Source organism: Leuciscus leuciscus (genome assembly GCF_965113295.1).
Source record: "Leuciscus leuciscus genome assembly, chromosome: 1".
Taxonomy (NCBI): domain Eukaryota; kingdom Metazoa; phylum Chordata; class Actinopteri; order Cypriniformes; family Leuciscidae; genus Leuciscus; species Leuciscus leuciscus.
The window spans coordinates 2,887,991-2,913,555 of NC_138725.1; the positions used below are offsets into that span (position 1 = coordinate 2,887,991).

At 40.4% G+C, this 25,565-nt stretch overlaps 2 protein-coding genes across 2 annotated transcripts in view; one reads left to right on the top strand and one right to left on the bottom strand.

Annotated features, from left to right (window-relative positions):
• Positions 1 to 25,565, bottom strand: part of LOC309480107 (uncharacterized protein) — a gene marked incomplete at its 3' end in the record, with an annotated part of 40,410 nt that overhangs the window by 4,080 nt on the left and 10,765 nt on the right. The gene's annotated exons all lie outside the window — the stretch shown is intronic.
• LOC309479632 (interferon-induced very large GTPase 1-like) lies at positions 397 to 23,304 on the top strand. Its single transcript, XM_082143811.1, has 5 exons — positions 397 to 466; positions 572 to 639; positions 14,092 to 14,784; positions 16,629 to 22,636; positions 23,006 to 23,304. The coding sequence occupies exons 2-5, from the start codon at positions 612 to 614 to the stop codon at positions 23,180 to 23,182; spliced, it is 6,906 nt and encodes a 2,301-aa protein (XP_081999937.1). The 5' UTR covers positions 397 to 466; positions 572 to 611; the 3' UTR covers positions 23,183 to 23,304.

The following is a 25,565-nucleotide window of genomic DNA, read 5'->3' on the forward strand; positions in this document are numbered from 1 at the left end:
ATGATCTGTAGAGAAAAACAAATATATTTTCTTTACAAATAAAAAGATAAGTAGAGATACAAATCTAAAATTATATAATAAACAGGAATTAGAACAAGTGATAAGATTTCTTGTAATGTGGTTTGACACGAACATTACATGGATTTCTCACATTTAGACAAAATGTAAGTGAAATGTACGAGGATTTAGGTGTGTTTCAGTCGCTGATAGAATGAAACTGAAAACCATTTATTCAACAAGAATAAGAGCAATAGACTATGGATGTGTGATTTATGATTATCTTTCAGTTTCGATATCACGTCATGCTGCAGCACCAGTAATGGGCGTGGTTTAAGGCTATATATATATATATGACGCAGAACTGCAGAAGAAGGAGAAGCTCCACACAGTTATTAATGCTTATCCCATTTATCTCTAATTTTCCTCATTGAGATTTAGACAGACTTGAACATCAGCTCGACTCCTGGTTTGCATTTCCTGCAACGGGTTTCATGCAGATGTGTTGATTTATTGATAATATAAGGAATGATAAACATATATTAAGATTATTTAATCTATATTGTTGTTTTAGGAAGTATTTTCCTGCGCTGTGATCTTTCTGCAGTCTGATAATGGCGACGGGGTCTGAAACTCCTCCTGGTAAGAGAATATCCCACAGGATTTTTTTATTTTTTATTATGTTTTCTTTTTTTTAAATAACTTTTATTACAAACTCTCGTGGAGACAACAGCAAAAGAAAACAGGCAAGGCATCAACAAAATACAAATTTAACAATAAAAAAAAAAAAAAAACTAAGTAAAAATAAATAAATAAAATAAGGCTTTGTTCTCAAATAAATAATATGTGTTACAGGATCAAAAACATTTCTGCAGCATAACAAATAGCTTCTACAGTTTGTTTGGAATCTTTAACAAGGTTCAAGGAGGAAAATAACATGCGAAGTTCATTTTTAAAACAGTTTACATTTGGCAATTGTTTTTTCCATTTATTTTTGTGAATGTGGTATTTACCCATAATGATGATAAGGTTAATCAAAAGTGAAATGCCCCCCGTCAGTTTAGAATTATAAATAAGAATATCTTCGATTGTAAATTGTTCAAGTTCACTAATTTTATTATTCAACCAGCTATGGACATCTTGCCAAAAAATCCTACTAATTGAGCAAAGGAAGAATAAATGTTCTGTTCGTTCTGGATTTTCATGACAAAAGTCACAAGGATCAACTTCAAAGCCAAATCTACCCCTCAGTGTTTCCGCAGATGGATAGTAGTTGTTAAGAATTTTAAATTGCATTTCTTTTACTTTGGGTGCAATTGGCCATTTTATAAATTTCCAATGTTTTTAATTGTTGGATTATCTAATATTTTAAGTTTTATCTTCCTGTCATAATCATGATATAAATATCCTTTGAAAGCTTTATTTAAATATTTGTTGTCACATTTTTTGTCCGTAATGTTTAATTCTCCTATCGTTAAGTTTGGAATAATTGTGTTTTTTTATCAGCTGTATCAAATACACTGGGATAGATTTACAGATTTTCCTATATTCCTTAGGAATAACATTGAATATTATTACATTTGTTTTTAAAATCTTGTAACTGTAAGATTTCACCGTTTATATCTAAAATGTCATGTACAAAGATAATGCCTTGATCAAACCAAAGCTGGTTGAACAAAGACTTTTTGTTTGAAACAATTACTCTATTATTCCATAAGGTGGCACAATGAGGGGTAAAGTTATGGGTAAATACCATCTTCCAATGCTGCAAAACTTGTTTATGAAAGTCAGATAATTTAAAAGGTATTTTAGAAATTTCAAAGTCACATTTCAAAAAAAAGTTTAACCCACCGAACCTCTTGAAAATACTTTTTGGAATGTGAAACCATATTGAATTCGGCTTCAATAGAAACTCTTTAAACCACTTTATTTTAAATGTTCCTAACATTGCCTCAAAATCCACTGTTTTGATATAATCGTTGCAGGGCAACGTAATAGGCCTCCAATTGTCTAAATTTGTTATATCTTTTTTTGGTTTGGGAAGTAGGGTTATTATACCAGTTCTCAATGTTGGAGTAAGACATCCTTCTTGTATACACTCGATAAATGCATTCAATAACAATTCTTTGATATCTTCCCCAAAAAAAAAAAAAAAATTCCGAGCAGGGTTTCTGCAGGTTTCAGTAAGTCAAATTTAAGACCTTTTTAAGACATTTTAAGACCATAAAGATCGAAATTTATTACCTACATGACGCATTATCCAAGTTAGATAGATAGTTACCTCGGGATCATTAGAGTATCTATCTATCTAGAGTATCTATCTATCTTTATATCTATCTAGGATTATCTGATGTGTGTGTGAGAGAGGGAGAGGTAGATTTTTTTAATAGAAAATTGTACTTTTGCATATTATACTGTAAAAACACAATTATTGTTGATTTTAGTTGATTATCATAGTTGATCATAACTAGAGAGGAAATGATGAGATGATTAAAGTGACCAAAATTATCGCGGTTATCACAGAATCCTGTTCAAAAAGTACTAATACTACAAAATGAAGTCAATTCAACAAGTTTAATGCCGAAAAACAGCAAATAACAAATTGATTAGCATCAATATGCACTTTTTGTTTACGTAAACATTAAAATACCATTAAAAGTGATGGCCAGATTTTAAAAGAGTGTCTTGCAACATGTTATCTACTAACATGTACAAGTTCAAATAAAGTTTTGACAAAAAAGGTTTTATACAAAGATAAACCTCATATTTCAGCCTTTAAATAATTTTTTTTATAAAAAGAATGAGTCAAAAAAGATAAATTACTGACATTTACACATTAGCTTATATTTATTAGTAGTGTTTGGGTGCACCCCCATCCTTCATGTTGACTGAGCTTTCAATGTTGTTATGGACAGGGGTGATTGGTTGCTGTCACATGACCTGCGGTGCGTATGCGCCATTCTGAAAAGTTTAGATTTTTTTCATCTCGTTGCGCCTGGTAAAGAAAAATTAGCGCGTCGCTTCAATTATGAGCGCGCTTGCCGTGCGCCTACATTTGAACAAACTTGAGCGCGCAAAAGACGCGATATGTGAACGGCCTCTGGCAAGCTAGCTCATATCAAGCCACGAGCGACTGGAGCACACGAGCTCTAGCTCTAGGGCTCCGCTTTGTAGGCTACAACTCAATACTTTTTTTGCTACTTTGTAATAACTTTCTGTGGCCAGCGTTTCTGGAAATGAACGAGGGTAAACACTTTTTAAGACCTGACTAAATGAAATTTAAGACCTAGGATGAAAATCTGGCTGTTTTTAAGACTTTTTTAAGGCCTTAAATTTAAAGTTCAGAATTTTAGACTTTTTAAGACCCCGCGGAAACCCTGTCCGAGGTCAACCCATCAATTCCAGCTGACTTTCCATTTTTCATTTTTTTTTCAGGGTATTTTCTATTTCCTGCAGATTTATTTTTCCTTCTAACCTTTTTTTATCACTCTCCCCAATCCTTTTAATATTATTCTTAATCAGAGTAAAAAAGGATTCACAGTCGTCCTCGTGGAAATTTGAGCTATACAAGTCAGAGTAAAAGAGTTGAACTTCCTCCTGTATTTGGCTAGGGTCTTCAGTGACTGTGTCATTTCTTGTCAATTTGCAGATTCTTTTTTTAGACTGCCTAGATTTTTCTAAGCCATAGAAATATGTTGTGCTTTTCTCACCTTCTTCGATCCGTCTAGCCCTGGATCGTACAAAGGCTCCACTTGCTTTTTCTAGATAAATTTCATCAAGCTGTTTTTGGAGGGAGTACAACTCAGTTAGTTCTTCCTCCGAAGCATTAGTTTTACCACAAAGTATGTTAATCCTTTTCAGTATTTCTTTCTGTTTTGATTTACTTGTTTTTGACATGCTTTTCCCCGTTTCAATTGCTAAACCTCTTTGTTTCAAATTTAAACCATTCCCATTTCCCTTTATTTGACATATCCATTCCTTTTACTTTTAAACAAAGGGATTTTATTTGTTTGCAAAAACCATCATTTGATAATAGTCTATTATTTAGTTTCCAAATATTGCCTGAAGAGCGTGATTGTTTTGTTTCTATCAAGGATAAGCTTATTAAACAGTGGTCGGTGAGCGGAGATGTAATAATCTCACATTTCTGAACATTATTACTTATTGAATGTGAGATTAACCAGTAATCGCCTTGACCGTTGGTTCCCGTTTGAAGCACTAATCCATGTATATTCTAAATTTGTAGGGTTATTCAATAGCCAATAATCAAAAGTATTCGTTTCAGTACAAAAATTGTGTAGTGCTTTGTTGTTTTCAGGTTGTTGGCCTCTAGGAGGTAGCCTATCCAACCAAGAATTTGGAGTAATGTTTAAATCACCTCCTATAACAACATTATCCGTCACATGAACAGCTTTCCACTCTGTCACTAGCCTACCCAGTTTCTCTAACACTACGTGACTAATTACTTTTCCTGTAAACCTGTTACAAAGTATCATAACACCTGCCGAATAATTGGTACCATGAGAACATAAAATATTATCCCCCCACTGCTGTTTCCAAAATTTAAATTTGCTTTAAGTTCTTTACAAAATAAAAAAAAGTGCCTTGCGCTTTGTTAAAATAATATATTTTCTGTCTGATTTTTTCATCCGAAGCCAAATCAGATCACAGAAGGTTATTTAAAACACTTGACTTGCGTTATAAAGTAAGTTTGGAGCAAAAACATGGTTTTAATCACATAAATTGTCATGTATTGATGGTGTGCTAAGCTAACATGCTAGCGAGCACTAAGATGCACCTGCCACCTTGCCCTTATTTTTATGAACATTTTTAAACAGGAATGCTTACTGAAATGTTTATTTTTTCAAAAAGGGCATTTGATACAGTTTCAAATGTGAAGTGAGAACTGTGATAAAATAAATTAGGGATTGAAGCAGTGTGAATAGCCAGTCGTTAGTAACTATAATGCAGACAAAAGAAAAGCATATTTAGAGCCATAACCAGGCTGGAGAGGTGTGAATGTGTGCAGGAGAGACTGAGACTGAATGGGGCTCGTTTGCACCACAAAACAAGTCAAGTCAAGTCATCTTCATTTATATAGCGCTTTTAACAATGTAGATTGTCTCAAAGCAGCTTTACAGAGATAAACGTATAATTTAAGGTAAGATTGTTTTGGCTTTATAGCAGTTCTTAAAGTTATTTTCCAGCTAAAGTTAGTTTTGATTGATTCGCTTCCGTCGCAACGATCATTTGTTATTAAATTAGGGGCCGCTAAGACGACACCATTCTCTCTACACAGACTTTAAGCGCGAACCTGTGAGAAACGCTGATGGCGTTCACATGTGCATTAAGAACGGGTTCTATAGTTATGTGCGTTTGAATATATGTGTGCAGGTTTGGAATTCCCTGCAAACCAAGCCTAAACAAAGTACTGGTGTTTCCTTATAGTTTTGATTCAGAATTTTATTTTATTTTATTTGATCAATTCGGGGTAGATACGCAAATTGAGTTTTCCCGACGACGCGTTATCTGTAGAGTGGTAAAGGGATCCTCCATAGGGAGAGACTAGTTGGCACTTCAGCACTGCGTTGACATCGGGTCCAGGTGAAGGTCCTTCATCAGATCTGGAAACGGCCTGGATCCGGCAGGCTGCGGGAAAACCTTGGGATAAACAAAGACACTAAAATTAGCGTAGATGCCATTCTTCTCATGATGTAACGAGTACATCAGGATTTATGGGAAGTGTTCCCGGTTCCAGCTGACCTAATCTATGCAGCCTAACATTAAATTATAGAAGTCTATAATGTATTATGTGAATGCTAGGTCAAAGAGATTTGTCTTTAGTCTAGCTTTGAACTGACAGAGTGTGTCTGCTTCCCGGACAATGGTAGGAAGGCTGTTCCAAAGTTTTGGTGCTAAATAGGAGAAGGATCTACCGCCAGCAGTCAATTTTGATATTCTAGGTATTATCAACTGGCCGGAATTTTGAGATCGCAATAGACGTGACGGACTATAATGCGTTAAGAGCTCGCTCAAGTACTGCGGAGCTAAACCATTTAGTGCTTTGTAAGTAATCAGCAATATTTAAAAATTGATGCGATGTTTAATAGGGAGCCAGTGCAGTTTTGACAGAACCGGGCTAATATGGTCATACTTCCTGGTTCTAGTAAGAACTCGAGCTGCTGTGTTTTGAACTAGCTGTAGTTTGTTTATTATGCGTGCAGGGCAACCACCCAGTAGAGCATTACAATAATCTAGCCTTGAGGTCATGACCGCATGAACTAATTGTTCTGCATTTGTCAATGAGAGCATATGACGTAATTTAGATACATTTTTAAGATGGAAAAATGCAGTTTTACAGATACTAGACACGTGACTTTCAAATGAAAGATTGGTATCAAAGAGACAATAGAGACAATAGACTGAAAAGATGCCTAGAAGATGACTAAACATCAGTTTGCATTTTAGAGTCTAATGGGGTGTGCAAACCACGGCCCGTTAGGCTGTTTAATCCGGCCCGTCGAGCATTTCAAAAATTGTCTTAAAGACCGCATTCATTTAGCCTTTTTCCTGCAATATTTTGCGTTTCAGTTGTTTCCACTATATGGCGCACTCCAAACACTAACACCGACCTTTGCTAAACCGTCTGTACACACAGATATTTATTCTTCACGTTTGCAGTTGTTTGCAGTTGTATTGAGCCCTTCTTTAACAATGCGTGGACCAAAGAAAAGAAAAGTGGACAGTGAGTGCCGAGTTTTTAATAAGGAATGGACAGCTAAATATTTTTTTCACCCCAGTCTGATCAAAGGCCGTAGGTCTTATTTGCCAAGAAACCATTGCAGTTTTCAAAGAATACAATATCAGCTGCCACTTTTCCCCCCCAAGCATGCTAACTGTTAGCAACCATTCGAGCTAGAAAGGAAGGCTACTGCTCAAAGGTTAGCAGCCAATTTACAGGCTCAGTTAAATATTCTTCGACAAGCTACTATTCAGGAGTCATGTACCAAGGCAAGTTATTTGCAGGCATTCAAATTAGCAAAGGCCTTCAAGCCTCTCTCCAAAGGGGAGTTTTTGACAGAATGCATGGTAGAGACTGCGAGTCTCTTGTGTCCAGAGAGCAAAAACAAATGTGAACAAATTAGTTTATCACGCAGCACAGTGACCCGCCATATACAACTAATTGACAAAGATTTGACCAGCAACTTGAACAAAAAAAGAAGAGTCATTTAAGTTCTATTCGTTAGTACTGGACAACACGAGGAGTGGACTTGTATGACAGCTTGACTGGTGTCATCGAAAGGCTGAAGTTACCATGGTGTAAACTTGTGAATGCAGATGGATTGCCAAATTTAACAGGAAAAAAAACGTTGGGCTGCTGGCATTACGTACCCAACCTTCTAACAACATTTTAACATCATGGCCAAATGGTTGCTATAACTACGTAGTGTGGTGAAGGTTGCTACAGCATTGTCACAATGTTGACATTAAACCACCGTTCAGGGCTATTGCTTAAGGTTGTGCCTAGGGCAGGGATGGGCAACTTCGATCCTGGAGGGCCACTGTCCTACAGAGTTTAGCTCAAACCCTAATCAAACACACCTGAACAAGCTAAACAAGGTCCTCAGGATTACTACAAAATTACAGGCAGGTGCTTTTTTCAGGGTTGGAGCTAAACTCTGTAGGACGAAAAGACGAAAAGACGATATCTCTGCTTATGTTGAACTGTCAGTGAAGCAACTTTGCAGATACTGTTCATGCACAAACAGCAACATTACACACTATTTAAAATGAAAAAAGTTAAATTGCAATCAACCACCCCTTTAAAAGTTGTTCTGATACAAAAACTTCTCAACAATGGTGACCATTATAGAGCATGTTGCAGTGCATTCTGGGTGCCACCAATCAAAACTCATTCATAGCTCCCATAATGCATTGCGGTAGGAATAAATTAGGATCTGAATTGTCTTAGTAATTTCCTTTATTCTTAAAATTTTCTCTTTTTTCTGCTGTTTTTATGTGACTTTTTAGTAGCTTGTTTTCTAATATTCAGAGTTGATCTGTTTATCTGAATATGCTGTTTGTCACCATTGCTGAGATTCATATGCTGATTCTTGTCTGTCTGCCTACATGAAATATATTTTTTAATACAACTTTTAAGAAAATTTGGATTATTTTGGAAAAGCTTGATCTCATCCTGTAGAATCACAGTGCTGCTATAATCAATAAAGTAAACCTAAATCAGAAATTAGGTTCTAAATGAGTTCAGTGATTCAGATCAAATAATGATTTTTAAAACATAACCAATACCATCAGACCATTTTCTCTTTGTTCATTTCGCTCTTTTCTCTCAGTTACAGCAGCCAAACTAAATCTAATGTTAATAATTTAAGGGACAAAAGTCAAGTCAAGTCAAGTCAAGTTTATTTATATAGCGCTTTTCACAACATAGGTTGTATCAAAGCAGCTTCACAGTAATAAATTAAAACAATACATCAATGTTTGTTTCTAGTGGAACGTCCACGTTTGGTAATGCTGATCAATAGTATCGTTGATTGATTAATTAAATTAAATATCCCCAAATATCCCCAACTGAGCAAGCCAAAGGCAACAGTGGCAAGGAACCGAAAAACTCCATCAGGTGACCCAATGGAGAAAAAAAAAAACCTTGGGAGAACCCAGGCTCAGTCGGGGGCCAGTTCTCCTCTGGCGTTTATGAACTAGAGACCGGATTTAACTGTAAGATTAAAAGAATTATATAAATGCCTGGCTGAAGAGATGCGTCTTTAATCAGGACCAGCGTTCAGCATAAGAGGCACGGCAAAGAACGCGCATGCAAGTGTTTTTCTGGACTACTCAGTTTTCCTGTCATTTAAGTGTTGTGTTTTAGTCAAGGTAAGGCCATCTTCGATTCTCTGCTTATTTTCAATTTTTAAACTTCACATAATTCTGTATTTGAGTAGACGCGCTGACTACATTAAACAAAAGCCGCGAGTGAAAATTAATATTAATATTGCAGTCTAATTTGCACTTAAGCCTTATTTGCTCTCAGCAGTTTCGATTCGGCACATTGTCACGTTATTTTACTTAATTGCCCGAGCGAAACAGCTGTACTCACTCAAGCGGTGAAGCATTATCTGTATAACTATGTAATTTGCGCGCTGTCGCGGAAGCGTCAGCAGAAGCGTTCAGCTCTCGTGTTCAGCCTCCTCGTGTGAAGACCGACTCGGGTAAAGACCAGCGACTCTACCTGCGCGACTCCACCGAGCAAGGACACTAGAAAGGCACTTACGTATCTCCTTTTCCCCTCTCCTTCCCTCTCTTATCTTATTGTTGACATTACTCAACATGTGCTTTCAACACATTACTGTTATCTCTCGCCAACGCCCCTTCATCGCGCGCAAAAGACAACGCAATACTGCCAATCTGCGTCCAATTCTCTCATCCTCACACACTCCACTCTCTCTTTCCGTGGGTCTATGGAATTGTCAGTCAGCAGTCAATAAAGCTGACTTCATTCCAGCCTTCGCATCTCATTCTACTCTTAGTATCTTGGGCTTGACTGAGACCTGGATTCGTCCTGAAGACTCAGCAACCCCTGCTGCTCTCTCTAGCAACTTCTCCTTCTCTCACTCCCCTCGCCAGTCTGGGAGAGGTGGGGGAACAGGGCTCCTCGTTTCTAACAATTACAAATACTCCGCGCTCTCTTCTCTATGCAACAACAACTCATTTGAATATCATGCTATTACACTTACAACTCCCATTAAGATCCATATTGTAGTCATTTATCGTCCCCCTGGTCAGCTGGGAAACTTTGTAGATGAGCTGGATGTGCTGCTGTCCACTTTCCCTGAGGACGGCACCCCACTTCTAGTCTTTGGTGACTTCAACATCCATCTCGAAAAGCCGAATGCAACAGACTTCACCTCTCTCCTAGCCTCCTTCGATCTCAAACGACTCATCACCACAGGTACTCACAAATCAGGCAACCAACTGGACCTGGTTTACACACGCAATTGCATCACAGACAACATCCTGGTGAGACCTCTCCATGTTTCAGATCATTTCCTCATTACTTTCAGTCTACATCTCTCTACCCCTTCACCACCAACACCCCCACCAGTCACTTTCAGGCGAAACCTGCGCTCACTTTCTCCCTCCCATCTTTCCTCTGCCGTGTCATCTTCTCTTCCCCCACCCTCACAATTCTCATCTCTGGATGTGAACACAGCAACGGACACCTTATGCTCCACTCTAACCTCTTCTCTAGACATTATCTGCCCTCTGTCCTCCAGGCCAGCACGTGCTACTCCACCTAACCCCTGGTTATCTGAGGTTCTTCGGGAACACCGGACTGAACTTAGGGCAGCGGGGAGGAAATGGCACAAATCAAAAGACGCATCTGACCTGAGTATGTATCAATCTCTCCTCTCTTCCTTTTCTGTGGATGTTCATGCTGCAAAATCTTCATACTTCCACAACAAGATCAACAGCTCCTCCAACACACGATCACTCTTCAAGACATTCAACTCTCTCCTCTGTCCACCTCCACCACCACCCGCCTCCTCCTTAACTGCTGACGATTTTGCGAACTTCTTCACCAACAAAACAACATCTATCAGCAGTCAGTTTTCAGCTCCACACACACAGGAACCCAGAATGACCGCTTCCACAGCCAATATCCCACTGTTCTCCTTCTCCCCGCTAACCGAGGAAGAAGTATCTACACTTCTCCTCTCCAGTCATCCTACCACCTGCCCTCTAGACCCCATCCCCTCACACCTTCTACAAGCCGTCGCTCCGACACTTCTACCATCACTCACACACATAATCAACTCATCCCTCCATACTGGCACCTTCCCTACAGCATTCAAGCAGGCTCGGGTCACTCCACTGCTTAAAAAACCAACACTAAACACATCATCTGTAGAGAATTACAGACCTATCTCTCTCCTACCATTCATTGCGAAGACACTTGAAAGAGCTGTTTTCAACCAAATAACATCCTTTTTGTCTCTAAACAACCAGCTGGATGTCAACCAATCTGGCTTCAAGAAAGGGCATTCAACAGAAACTGCATTACTGTCAGTCACAGAAGCCCTACGGATCGCAAAAGCTGCTTCCAAGTCCTCAGTCCTCATTCTCCTGGATCTGTCTGCTGCCTTCGACACTGTGAATCATCAGATCCTTATGTCCAGCCTCTCATCACTGGGCATCACAGGAACTTCACTCGACTGGTTTGAGTCCTATCTCACAGGTAGGTCCTTCAAGGTCGCATGGAGAGGTGAGGTATCCAGAGCACATCAACTGACCACAGGGGTTCCCCAGGGTTCAGTTCTTGGTCCCCTCCTCTTCTCCATCTACACTACATCACTGGGACACATCATACAGGCACACGGCTTCTCCTACCACTGCTATGCTGATGACACACAGCTCTTCCTCTCGTTTCAACCAGATGATCCCACAGTAGCTGCACGGGTCTCAAGCTGTCTGGCGGACATCTCCACATGGATGAAGGAACCTCACCTGCAGCTCAACCTGGCAAAGACTGAGCTTCTCGTCCTCCCTGCCAATCCGTCTATACAACACGACTTCACCATCCAGCTAGAGTCATCATCAATCACCCCATCAAGGTCGGTCAGAAATCTCAGAGTAACGCTTGATGACCAGCTGTCCTTCACAGATCACATTTCAAAGACAGCTCGATCATGCAGGTTTGCACTGCACAACATCAGGAAGATCAGGCCTTTCCTAACTGAGCATGCAACACAACTTCTCGTCCAGGCCCTGGTCATCTCTAGGCTTGACTACTGTAATGCTCTTTTGGCCGGACTTCCAGCATGTGCAACAAAACCTCTACAGATGATCCAAAATGCTGCAGCTCGTCTTGTCCTCCACGAGCCCAAGAGGGCCCACGTCACTCCTCTGTTCATCTCTCTGCACTGGCTACCTCTCGCTGCTCGCATCAAATTCAAGGCATTGACGCTTGCTTACAGATCTATCACAGGCTCAGCTCCCTACTATTTTCACTCACTCCTACGAGTCTACATCCCTACCAGACGCCTACGATCAATCAACGAGCGACGTCTCGTGGTTCCATCACAGAAAGCCACAAAATCACTGTCCAGAACATTCTCATTCACAGCTCCATGCTGGTGGAACGCTCTACCCGGCCTCATCCGGAATGCAGAATCACTGGCAACATTCAAAAAACAGCTGAAAACCCATCTCTTCCGTGAGCACTTAACCTCATAAAAAAAAAAATATATATAAATATATAAAAAAAAATAAAAAATAATAATAATAATAATAATAATAAAAAAAATTCCTTTGAAACATCACTTATCAGACTTATGCTACTCTGAATAATGCCTGAACTTTGTATTCTGAGCACTTCTTGCGTTGTTGTTGTTTTTGCCTCTTCATGATGACTCGCTTTATTTAGTCCTAATTTGTAAGTCGCTTTGGATAAAAGCGTCTGCTAAATGACTAAATGTAAATGTAAATGTAATCTAGTTTTAAACTGGGAGAGCGAGTCTGAGCAACGAACAGTATCAGGAAGACTATTCCAGAGTTTTGGAGCTAAATGTGAAAATGCTCTCCCTCCTTTGGTGGATCTGGATATCCTAGGTATGACCAAAAGCCTCGAATTTAGTGATCTTAAAGAGCGCGATGGATTATAGGGCGATAGAAGATCCATTAAATAGACTGGAGCTAAGCCGTTTAGGGCTTTATAAGTCAGTAGCAATACCTTGTAATTAATACTTTATAGGTAACCAATGCAGTGATGATAAAATCTGTGTTATATGATCATATTTTCTTGATCTAGTTAGAACTCTTGAGGCGGCATTTTGGACTAACTAGCTTGTTTATTGAGGATGCAGGACAACCAGCTAATAAAGCATTACAGTAATCTAGTCTCGAGGTCATGAATGCATGAACTAACTTTTCTGCATCAGAAACAGATAACATATTACGTAGCTTAGCAATGTTTCTAAGGTGGAAAAAGGCTGTTCTTGTAACATATGAAATATGATTTTCAAAAGACAAGTTGCAGTCTAATATAACACCCAGGTCTTTTACTGTAGAAGATGTTAAAGTTAACGAACAGGATGTTAAAGTTGTATTGTAAGAGGTTCTGTGGGTGGTTTTTTTGAACCGATGATTAGTACCTCTGTCTTGTCTGGATTTAATAAAAGAAAATTGCGCATCATCCAATCTTTTATATCTTTAACACACTCTGTCAATTTGGATAATTTAGCGTTTTCATCTGGCCGTGATGAAATATAGATTTGAGTGTCATCAGCATAACAATGGAAACTAATTCCATGTTTCCTTATAATATTTCCTTATAATATAATATATTATAATATATAAAAGCACAACTAAAGCACACACTGATCACCATAATGGTGACTTACAATTTGTGATTTTATTATTATGCTTGTTAACATCAGGTGTCATCAATAATGCTCAATCATCACTCAATTAATCCCTTAATTATCTCATTAACTTTAACACGGCTTCAGTGTTCATTTAAAGGCACACTATGCTGGCAAAACCAGCAATTCAGGTTTGAGAGGTGCCGCCCCGCCAAAGCTCGCGAGAATCACAACTTGCTTTACGGCACGACGTCACATAGCCTACATCAACAACATATGAAGCAGCCCAGCCTCTATGAAAGACACTAGCACACATTTCAGACGTGAATCATGGCAGAGTCGACGAAGAAAGTGCAGCATACGACAACATATACTATACGACAGTAACGTTAAATACAAGTACTCCACAGCGACTCTAGGGGTCGCTGTTTGACAAAAACGGAAACTGCACAGTGTGCCTTTAACACTCTTAAATATTATATTTATATTATTAACACATTATTAACATTTTAACACTTTAACACTCTTGAGTGTGGAGCCAAATAAACTCCCAGGAGAGTTTATTTAACACTGGAGTTTTTGCTGTGTCACTTCTTAATGTTCAGTATTGCTAATGGTAAAAAAAAATGCAATTCACAAATTGACAAATATCTGTGAATATGTAAAGAAGTTTTGAAATCTGATTTGGTTTTCTCTTGTGTGTGTTTTTCAGTGTATGATCTGAGGATTGTCCTTCTGGGGAAGAGTGTGTCAGAAAACAACAGAGTGGGAAACTTAATCTTAGGGACAGATGTGTTTGTCATCGAAGCTCCTCCAGTTGAAAGGGAGATCCAGCAGCGCAGCCAGAGAGTCGGAAGAACATTGAAGGACAGATGTGTGGCCGTCATCAACAGTCCTCAGCTTCTCCAGCCACATCTGTCACTCCGTCACATCACACAGACAGTGAGAGAGTGTGTGAATCTGTCTGATCCAGGACCTCATGTCTTCATACTCGTTCTGCAGCACAATGACTTCACTGAAGAGGACAGATACAGAGTGAAAACTGTCCTGAAAGAATTCAGCGAAGAAGCGGTTAAACACACTATAGTGCTCACAACTGACAAAGAGACAATAGGATCAAAGTTAAGTTCTGTGATCATTAATAACGTGGTCCAACAGTTAATAAAGGAGTGTGGAGAAGGGCATCTGCGGCTTGATGAAAGTAAACCAGAATGGCATTCTATGATATTCAACATGATAGATAAGAAACTCAAGGAAAACCTGGAAGAATATCTCACATGTAAGATACATGAAAATGTTAAAGGAACATCAGTGGATGAAGAGGAAGAGGAAGAAAATCAGGAGAGTTCTTACCATAGAGATGACGGAAAACCCGAAGAGAGACAGAAACAGAAAAGTGATGAAGGTAATTCAAAGACTTGGTTGGTTTTTGTTTTAAAAATTACAAAACTACAATTTCAGCAATATTAAAATACTGCCAGTATTCATAAGAAACAACACAACGTATGAAATTCTGTTAACCATAAAAAAGAAGAATGAATTCAGAACGAATATGTACAACTTCCACACTTGATGTTTTTTGATTGTATCTAGGAAAGTTACTAGCATTGTTTCACAAAAGGTTATGTTAAACCCGAGTACAGGCTTATATTTAATTTAGTTTGGAAAACTCCCAGAGAGAAGTGAGGCATTTACCACTTCTAGAAGATCTGCTTCTAAACTGTTTAACACACTTTTGAAAAAAGATGTGGGAAGTGTGTCAAGAGCGCAGGTTGATGTTTTAAGGTGCTGTACGGTTTCTTCCAAAATTTTGCCATCAATTTCTTTGAAATCAGACAAAGTTACTACTTTCTCAGGTGGTTTGATCTGACTGACCCCAGAGCAACTCAAGGATGTGCTGATCACCTTTCCGATATTATTGATTTTCTCAGAGAAGAAAGAAGCAAAGAGTCTGCACATATGCTTGGTGTTAAGGATATAGCCTTCATAAATACACTCACCTAAAGGATTATTAGGAACACCATACTAATACTGTGTTTGACCCCCTTTTGCCTTCAGAACTGCCTTAATTCTACGTGGCATTGATTCAACAAGGTGCTGAAAGCATTCTTTAGAAATGTTGGCCCATATTGATAGGATAGCATCTTGCAGTTGATGGAGATTTGTGGGATGCACATCCAGGGCACGAAGCTCCCGTTCCACCACATCCCAAAGATGCTCTATTGGGTTGAGATCTGGTGACTGTGGGGGCCATTTTAGTACAGTGAACTCACTGTCATGTTCAATAAACCAATTTGAAATGATACGAGCTTTGTGACATGGTGCATTATCCTGCTGGAAGTAGCCATCAGAGGATGGGTACATGGTGGTCATAAAGGGATGGACATGGTCAGAAACAATGCTCAGGTAGGCCGTGGCATTTAAACGATGCCCAATTGGCACTACAGGGCCTAAAGTGTGCCAAGAAAACATCCCCACACCATTACACCACCACCACCAGCCTGCACAGTGGTAACAAGGCATGATGGATCCATGTTCTCATTCTGTTTACGCCAAATTCTGACTCTACCATCTGAATGTCTCAACAGAAATCGAGACTCATCAGACCAGGCAACATTTTTCCAGTCTTCAACTGTCCAATTTTGGTGAGCTCGTGCAAATTTTAGCCTCTTTTTCCTATTTGTAGTGGAGATGAGTGGTACCCGGTGGGGTCTTCTGCTGTTGTAGCCCATCCGCCTCAAGGTTGTGCGTGTTGTGGCTTCACAAATGCTTTGCTGCATACCTCGGTTGTAACGAGTGGTTATTTCAGTCAAAGTTGCTCTTCTATCAGCTTGAATCAGTCGGCCCATTCTCCTCTGACCTCTAGCATCAACAAGGCATTTTCACCCACAGGACTGCCGCATACTGGATGTTTTTCCCTTTTCACACCATTCTTTGTAAACCCTAGAAATGGTTGTACGTGAAAATCCCAGTAACTGAGCAGATTGTGAAATACTCAATCCGGCCCATCTGGCACCAACAATCATGCCACGAGGTGTGCACGCTCATGACGTCACGCCCAGTCTCAAATTCCGTCCCGAATCCCTCTTATTTATTTTACTGTACAGGATTATAGAGGCAATCGCAGTGATCAGAGAAGGGCTCATTCAGCCCATCAGGCAATTGTTTAAGCATGTATGGGTTAGAAAAACGGGTATTTTTAACATGAAATGTTGCGCATTGCACCTCTAAACATTTCCTCTTTTACAGGTTCAACAGAGAGTGAAGATGATCTGAGGATTGTGCTGCTGGGAAAAACGGGAGTTGGGAAGAGTGCAACTGGAAACACCATCTTAGGAAGGGAAGCGTTTACTGCAGAAACAGCTCAAGAGTCCATGACTAAAGAGAGTCAACAAGAATCATCTGAAATCAGCGGCCGACATGTTACTGTAATCGACACTCCAGGACTGTTTGATACTGAACTTACTAATGAGGAGATCCAGAGAGAAATCAGCAACTGCACCCCCATGATCCTGCCTGGACCACATGTGTTCATCATTGTGCTCAATTTAGGACAACAATTCACTCAAGAAGAAGCGACAACAGTGAAGATCATCCAAGAGACGTTTGGTGAGAAATCTTTAATGTTCACCATGGTGCTCTTCACCAGAGGAGATGATCTGAAGGACAAATCTATAGATCAGTGTCTGGGGAAACCAGGATCTGCTCTGATGAAGCTGATTGAGGCGTGTGGAAACAGATATCATGTGTTGAACAATAATCAGCCTGGAGACCGAACACAGGTGTCTGATCTACTGGAGAAGATAGACAACATGGTGAAAGCAAACGGAGGGAGTTTCTACACGTGTAAGTTGTTCAGACAGATGGAGAGAGAAAGACAAGAACAACAGATGAAGATCCTGATGGACAGAGTCAGAGAAAGAGAAGAACTGATGAAGAAACTAGAAGAAGAGATGATAAGAGAACGAGAGACACTGGAAAATATAATAGAGCAACTGATGAAAGAAAAAGAAAACCTGCTCATGAAATACGACACAGATATAGACAGACTGATGAACAGAATAGAGAATGAGATGAAGAATAGAGAAGAGGAATATGTAAAAAGAGAAGAACGATGTAAAACATTAATGAAAGAGAAAGAAGAAAACAAGATGAAGATCCTGATGGAGAGAGTGGTGCAAATGAGCAAAGAAAGAGAAGAACTGATGAAACATAAAGTAGAGAAAGAGAGAATGAAGATGATGGTAGAGAAAGAGAGAATGAAGATGATGGTAGAGAAAGAGAGAATGAAGATGATGATGGAGGAAGAAAGACTGAATCAAGAGAAAGAGAGAAAGAGAAGCGAAGAAGAATTGAAAGAGAGAGAAGACCGATATAAAAGAGAAATGAAGGAACAGGAGGTGCAGATGCGAGATGAAATGAAGAAAGAACGAGAGATGTTAAAAGATGAAATGAAGAAAGAACAAGAGATGTTTAAAGATGAAATAAAGGAAATGAGGCAAGACAAAGAGACTGTGAAAAAAGAAAAAGACAATCTTCAGATCAAATACCACACAGAAATAGACAGACTGATGAACACAATAGAGAATGAAAGACAGAATCATGATAAAGACCGACAGAGAAGAGAAGAAGAATTTAATGAGAGAGAAGAACAATTTAAAAGAGAAATGAAAGAGAGAGAGGAGCTCGAGAGAAAGATGCGAGATGAGATGAGACGAGAACGAGAGACATTTAAACGTGAAATAGAGGAAATGAAGCAAGAAAAAGAAAAACTTCAGATCTCATACAACACAGAAATAAACAGTCTGATGAACAGAATACAGAATGAACGACAGAATCATGAAAAAGAGAGAAAGAGAAGAGATGATGAACATACAGAAAGAGAAGAACGATATAAAATCCAGATGAGAAGAGAACGAGAGGAATGGGACCAGCAGAAACTGGAGGAAAAGACGAGAAGAGAAGATGAGAAAAGAAGAGAGAGAGAAAAACAGATTTGTGATGAACAGATTCAGACACTGAAGAGTGAAATAGAGGGAATAATCAGAGAGAAAGAGAGAATAGAAAGAGAGAGACAAGGACAACTAGAGGATTTAGAGAAGAGACTGAAAGAAATAAACATAAGAGAAGATCAACAACAGAACTTTGAAGAACAACTGAAGAGAAGTGGAAGACCAATCAAGCATCTATTTCACAGACTCCATGTTGAAGTCGAACACCTCAACAAACTGAGAGCTTCAGATGTTCTTCAGATAACCAAACATTCATTACAGTCCCATGAGTCTTGTGCTGAAGAGGAGCTGATTCAGACTTTCATACAACAACTACTGATGGTGAACTACAGAGCAAGATATATTCATGCTAAAGAGACCAGTGAAATGTCTTTGTCTAATGAAGGAAACAGTCAATCTGAACTCATTCATCCGATGGATGTTCAGATGGCCGTATTTCACTGTGCTGATGGTTTCCTGAAGCAGCTGATGGTCACTAAACTGTCCCAGTGTCTGTACGCTCTGCCTCTGCTTGTTCCTGATCCATTCACACAACAGATTGAGTTTCCTCTCTGGACATTCAGACAAATCAACAAGAGCTGGAAGAAGAGAAACACCAACTATGAAATCATCAGTTATACCCAGCCGATCTACAAGGCAGAAACTCCAATGGTGTTTTTCTTCAGGTTTGGCTCTGTGTCTTCATCCAAGTCTCAGCTGATGAACAGTCTGATCAATGAGAGACACAACACGTTCTTCCACAAGAACTGCCCAGGCAGCAGCAGATCCAGAGTCCTGATGGATGGAGTGGTGGAGATCGCCTGGTTCTGCCCCTCTGGGAAAAACACGGATAAATTCGCTGACTGTGTTGCGTTCTGTAATCTACACGGTGATGCAGGAGACCATGAGAAACAGCTGCAGATCCTCTCTGAGATGGCCTCAGTCAATGTTGTTCTTCCACCACGACTGGACAGGAATGACAGACATGCAGCAAAGATACAAATCTTGTCCAAGAACAGAAACCCACTCATTTGTCTTCTTACTGAGGATGATTCAAGCATCACTAAGATACGGAGAGGAAAATACAAGATGGGTTTGAAAGACAGAAATCAGTCAGATGTATCTGAAGAACTCAGAAGAGCGATAAATGAATGTCTCTCCGAATCATCTTGCACTTTCAGACTTGAAGATGTGTCCAAACTCTCAGACATCAGAGTAGATGAGGAAGATGATGAAGACTGCAGGAGAGGAAGAGAAGCTGCACAGCGGATGATGAGTTTACTGGAGAATAAAGATCTGACACAAATCAAAGATTCATTTCTGCCTCATCAGGGGAAACTGTGGCATCAGTGGAGTCAGAAGAACAAAGAACTGCATCGACTTCAAGGAGAAAATATAGAAATGGACACCAGAAGGAAACAAACAGAGATGAAGAACATCCGTGACCAGCAGCATGAATCTGACATCAGTGAGTTTATGATGCAATTCATTAAAGAAATGAACTCATATGGTGAACATGAGAAGATGTTTTTTCTCAAATGGCTCAGAATCCTCCTGGATGAACACACATCGGCTGACCTTTCTGCTCTACTCCACAAGTATGATGAAACATGGTCAGAAGTCTTAAAACTGAAATACAGTAATAAATCTGAAGAACACAAAGCTAAACAATCAGAACTTGAGAGAATATCTGAGGATCTTCAAGCTGCAGCCTTTGGTTTGGAGCACATGATGAGGGAGATCAGTCAGATCTATGAATCATGTTCATCTGTGAAGAAGCAAAAGAAAGGCCTTCAGTTTGACTTCTCTTCTCTCCCGAGTCTCGCAGCAGAGATGATGATCTCTGGATTTCCACTGGAGCTGATGGATGGAGATGCTGCTCATGTTCCTTTGGTCTGGATCTCTGCTGTTCTAGATCAACTCGTCCAGAAACTGGGAGACCAGACCAGAGTCTTTGTGCTGTCGGTTATAGGGATTCAGAGCTCTGGGAAATCCACCATGCTGAACGCCATGTTTGGGCTCCAGTTTGCCTTCAGTGCTGGAAGATGCACCAGAGGAGCTTTCATGCAGCTGGTCAGAGTCTCAGACGAGATGAAAACACAGATTAACTTTGACTATATTCTGGCCGTTGATACTGAGGGTCTTCGTGCTCTAGAACTGGCTGGAAGATCAACAAGACATCATGATAATGAATTGGCCACATTTGTTGTTGGTCTTGGAAATCTGACACTGATCAACATCTTTGGAGAAAACCCATCTGAGATGCAGGACGTTCTTCAGATTGTTGTTCAGGCCTTCCTGAGGATGAAGAAGGTCAGACTGAATCCCAGCTGTGTGTTTGTGCATCAGAACGTCTCAGAAGTCACAGCTGGAGAGAAACACATGGAGGGAAGGAGACGACTGCAGGAGACACTGGATGAGATGACAAAACTCGCTGCTAAAGAGGAAGTCTATGATGCAGAATGTTTCAGTGATGTCATTAGATTTGATGTTCAGAATGATGTGATGTATTTTGCTCAGCTCTGGGAGGGAAGTCCACCAATGGCACCACCAAACCCAAACTACTGTGACAACATTCAACAACTAAAGGAAACTATTATGTCTCATGCCTCAAACTCACATGGAATGATGCTGATAGACCTAAAAGATCATGTTAAAGATCTCTGGGAGGCTATACTGAAGGAACGATTCGTCTTCAGCTTCAGCTTCGTCTTCAGCTTCAGAAATCCTCTGGAGATTTCAGCCTACATGAGACTGGAGACCGAATACAGCAAGTGGTCCTGGAGTCTTTGCAGTGCCATGATGGAAACTGAGAACAAACTACACAACAAAATAGACAATGAAGCGGTTAAGGAAACTGATCTTCAAAGAGAACTGAAGACAACAAGAGAAGAAGTGAAAAAATCAATGGCAGAATTCTTTGAGAAAGACAAAGATAAAGATATACTGATTCAGTGGAAAACATTTTTTGAAATCAAAATCAAAGAGCTTCAGGAAAACATTGTGAGAGAAACAAAGAGGAAATTAAACAATATTCTTCAGCAGCGAGACCTGAAGAAAGAGATTGATGCTCAGAAGATAAATCATGAAAACACTCTCTATGAAAAGAGCAAAGAACTTGCATTGAAACTCAAAGACAAAGCAAATGATGAAGAAACACTGAAGAAAGAGTTTGATTTGTTTTGGGAAGAGAGTGTGAAGAAGATCATCAGAGACAATCCTCCAATCAGAGAGTTTAATGTAATGAGAGATGTGAGAGAAATCCTCAGTGACATCTGTAAAAGTGCTCCTGTAGATCACTGGAGGGAGAGCCGGGATATATTCACTGTGCCAAGATATTCAGATTATGTAAAGTTAAAGAAATCCAGTGGATTAAAATATGTTGTTTTTACAAATCACTATAAAAAAATTAAAGAAATGATTAGTCATGCTCTGTCTGAAGAGGACGAAGTTCAAGTTAGATCATTAGTCACAGATGTTGCTCAGCAGACAGACTCAATGATTCAGTCATTTAACATTTCAAAGATGGGCTACAGCAACAGCTGCATTCAACGGCTCATAGATTACATCAATGCAAGAGTGACACAACATCAGGAAAGATCAGTGAAATATGTGTTCAAGAATGAATTCTTCATGGATTTGGTTTATTGCATCTGTAAGAGATCAAAGAAGACAATCACTGATCAACACAGACTGTTCAGAGAAGCCAATGATCCTGTAATATATGTTGAGCAGAAGAGAGGAGAGTACTATAGTATTTTCCAGAAATACTGTCATGGAGTAACATCAGCTGTGATTTTTGGTGAGATCATCTGTCAGAAACTGAAAGAGCCCATTGAGCAGAGCGTCTACAAGAAGACTTCCAGAGATCTGACCGATGAAATGAGAGCAAACTGTCCATCAAATCTGGAGAAACACATCTTGACGACACTGGCAGAAGAGGAGGATTTTAACAAATACATGAACTATGTTCATAATCCCAGAGATCACTTCAAGAGTTTCATCAGAGATAAAGTCAGTCGTTACATCACTGATACGTTCAGTGTCAGTGTTTTACCCAAGATGAAGGAGAACATTAAACTTTTGCAACAGAAGATCATGAAAGCTGCACATGAATCTACTGAACATGTTGAAGAGAACAGAGGAGATGTTGGTCTGTGGTTGAAGAGTTTCACACAGAAGCTCTCAGATGAGCTGATCTTCTCTGAAAAAGACCTCAGTGGAGTCAAACATGATGATGTTGATGATTTCAGACTCCTAGAAGATGTGATAAGACACAAACTTCCTGCTATAATAACTGACATCAGCAGTGGATTCAACACAAAGTCATTTCCAGTAAAGCTGGACTATAAAGACAGACCAGATGAGCTTCTGGTTGATCACTTCTGTCAGCGCTGTTGGGTTCAGTGTCCGTTCTGTGGAGCCGTCTGCACCAACACCATAGAAGACCATCATGGAGATCACAGTGTTCCTTTCCACCGAGTGAGGGGAATTAATGGAATATATTACAGCTCAACACAGAATCTCTGTCCTAATATTTGCACAAATCTAGTAGCAAGTCATCTGGATTTTAATACACCACATGGAAGGTTTAAATATAGAGAATACAGAAGAGCAGGAGGAGTTTATGCAGAGTGGAGCATCAGCCCTGATGTCTCTAAACTGCCCTACTGGAAGTGGTTTGTGTGCAGATTCCAGAAAGATCTGGAAAAACACTACAGTAAAACATTTGAGGGGTGTGGTAAGATTCCACATGAATGGAGAAAATACTCAAAACAGGAAGCTATTGAGAGTTTAGATACATACATGTAATGAAGCAGATAAAGAAAGAGACTCTTGTGTCTCTTCTTAGATTTAGGAAGAAAGGAGTTTCTTTGACATTCATTAGTGAGAATCTGAGCTCATCTACACCTTAGAAGATCAGTGCTTCATCAAATACATAAAACTCAAAATGCTTGATGAATATTAGAGTTTATTACTAATCAAAACAGAACTGAAAAAGATCTGTGATTGTTGATTTATGATTGAAGTGCATATATAAATGTGTTTGTTAAAGGCAGATTTTCATTTGCTGACAGTAGTCGAGTCCCAAAATAGATAAATAGCCCTGGATAAGATGCAGTAGGCATTTTTGAGGAAAAGTACTTCAAGTGTTGTTTCTATATGATTTTTAGGTGCTGAATCCATTTCTGCCGTATAACAAGTTGTAAACATCACTGTTTTGGCATAAACAATAAAACCAAAATGGCTTTAATGCATTTATTGCAGTTTAAACATTAAACATTATAACTAAACTATGCATTCTCAGAATATTTAAACATGTAAACAATGAAAAAACAACATTAACATGAAAGGGACAGTTTTTAATGGCTGCTGGAATTATGCCAAGGTACCAAGGTACACTGGGAAGCATATATCAGTGGAAATATGCAATTATGCCCAGCCCGAAGGGGGGGAACTTGGGATACACATGACCCCAGGAGAATCACTGGGGTGTCCAGCCGCAGGTGGAATATTTCAAAATCCAGGGGTGGCAAGGTGGCTTGCCGAGGGAAAGACACATGCTCAGAGAGGCTTACAGTGGACTACACACGTGGGGGTCGCCCAGAGGCCGTGTTAGGTGTCGCCCAGCCTGCAGCTCTACAGATGTCTGTTAGCGAGGCGCCATGCGGTAGAGCCCAAGAGGATGCCACACTCCGGGTGGAGTGGGCCGTCACACCAAGGGGGCATGGTCGACCTTGCTGCTGGTAAGCCAAAGCAATGGCGTCCACTATCCAGTGAGACAACCTTTGCTTGGAGAGAGCCTTTCCCTTCAGCTTCCCACCATGACAGACAAAGAGCTGGTCTGAAGTCCTGAAACACTGCATTCTGTCTACGTAAGCATGGAGGGTGCGTACTGGACAGAGCAGTGCCAAGGCTGGGTCTGCCTCCTCCGAGGGCAGCGCTTGCAGATTCACCACCTGGTCTCGAAAGGGTGTGGTGGGAACCTTGGGCACATATCCAGGCCGGGGTCTCAGGATCACGTAAGAGTTAGCTGGTCCAAATTCCAGGCACGCTTCGTCAACCGAAAATGCCTGCAGGTCCCCTACCCTCTTGATGGAGGCCAATGCAACCAGGAGCACTGTCTTCATTGACAGGAACTTAAGCTCCACTGATTGCAGAGGCTCAAAGGGAGCACTCTGCAGAGCAGTTAAAACCACTGAGAGGTCCCAAGAGGGAACGAGAGGAGGGTGAGGAGGATTCAGTTGCGACATACGGCGGGAGCGCAGACCACCTTGCCGGTTGATGTACGCTACTGTGGCGGTATTGTCTGATCGGACTAATACGTGCTGACCCCTGAGCAACGCACAGAAGCGGTGCAGGGCGAGACATACAGCCTGCAACTCGAGGCAATTGACATGCCAAAGGCGCTGGGGTCTTGTCCAGGAGCCCACGGCACCATTGTGGAGGCATCTGTTGATATAACAACATGCCAGGAAACTCGTTCTATGGGCACTCCAGCCCATAGAAAACTGAGGTTTGTCCACGGGGTGAAGGTCTGACGGCAGGTCGAAGTCACTGGGACTCGGAGCGTGCCGTGTTGCCATGCCCACCTCGGGACTTGATCGCGAAGCGGTCTCATATGAAGCAAACCGAGCGACGTTACTGCGGCTGCGGATGCCATATGCCCCAGGAGCCCCTGAAATAGTTTCAGTGGAACCGCACTCTTGCCCTCGAACTGACGAAGGCAAGTTAGCAGTGACTGCGTGCGCTCGCTCGTAAGCTGCGCGCACATGGCGACCGAGTCGATTTCCATACCGAGAAAAGATATCCTCTGCACGGAGCAGAGTTTGCTCTTCTCCCAGTTGACTCGAAGGCCCAGACAAGCTAGGTGCCGGAGCACTAGGTCCCTGTGTTCGCAAACCTTGTCTCGAGAGTGAGCTAGGATCAGCCAGTCGTCGAGAGGAACAAGGGCTGCCTCGACAACCTTCGTGAAGACGCGAGGAGACAGGGCTAGCCCGAAAGGGAGAACCGCGTACTGGTATGCCTGCCCCTCGAATTATATATATATATATATATACTGGTATGCCTCATTTGCATATGTAAACATGACATTTCAGAAAACTTGTAATACAAAAAATGTCTGTCTCTATGTAAGTGAAAAACTGGAAAGGTTTTATGGTGATATCTATAACTTTTACCTATTATCTATCAA

Excerpts from the sequence above, each read along its gene's own strand:
- LOC309479632 (XM_082143811.1), top strand. The coding sequence starts at position 612 with ATGGCGACGGGGTCTGAAACTCCTCCTG. Across the intron at positions 640-14,091 it reads GGGGTCTGAAACTCCTCCTG|TGTATGATCTGAGGATTGTC; the intron begins GTAAGAGAATAT and ends TGTGTTTTTCAG. Across the intron at positions 14,785-16,628 it reads GAAACAGAAAAGTGATGAAG|GTTCAACAGAGAGTGAAGAT; the intron begins GTAATTCAAAGA and ends CCTCTTTTACAG.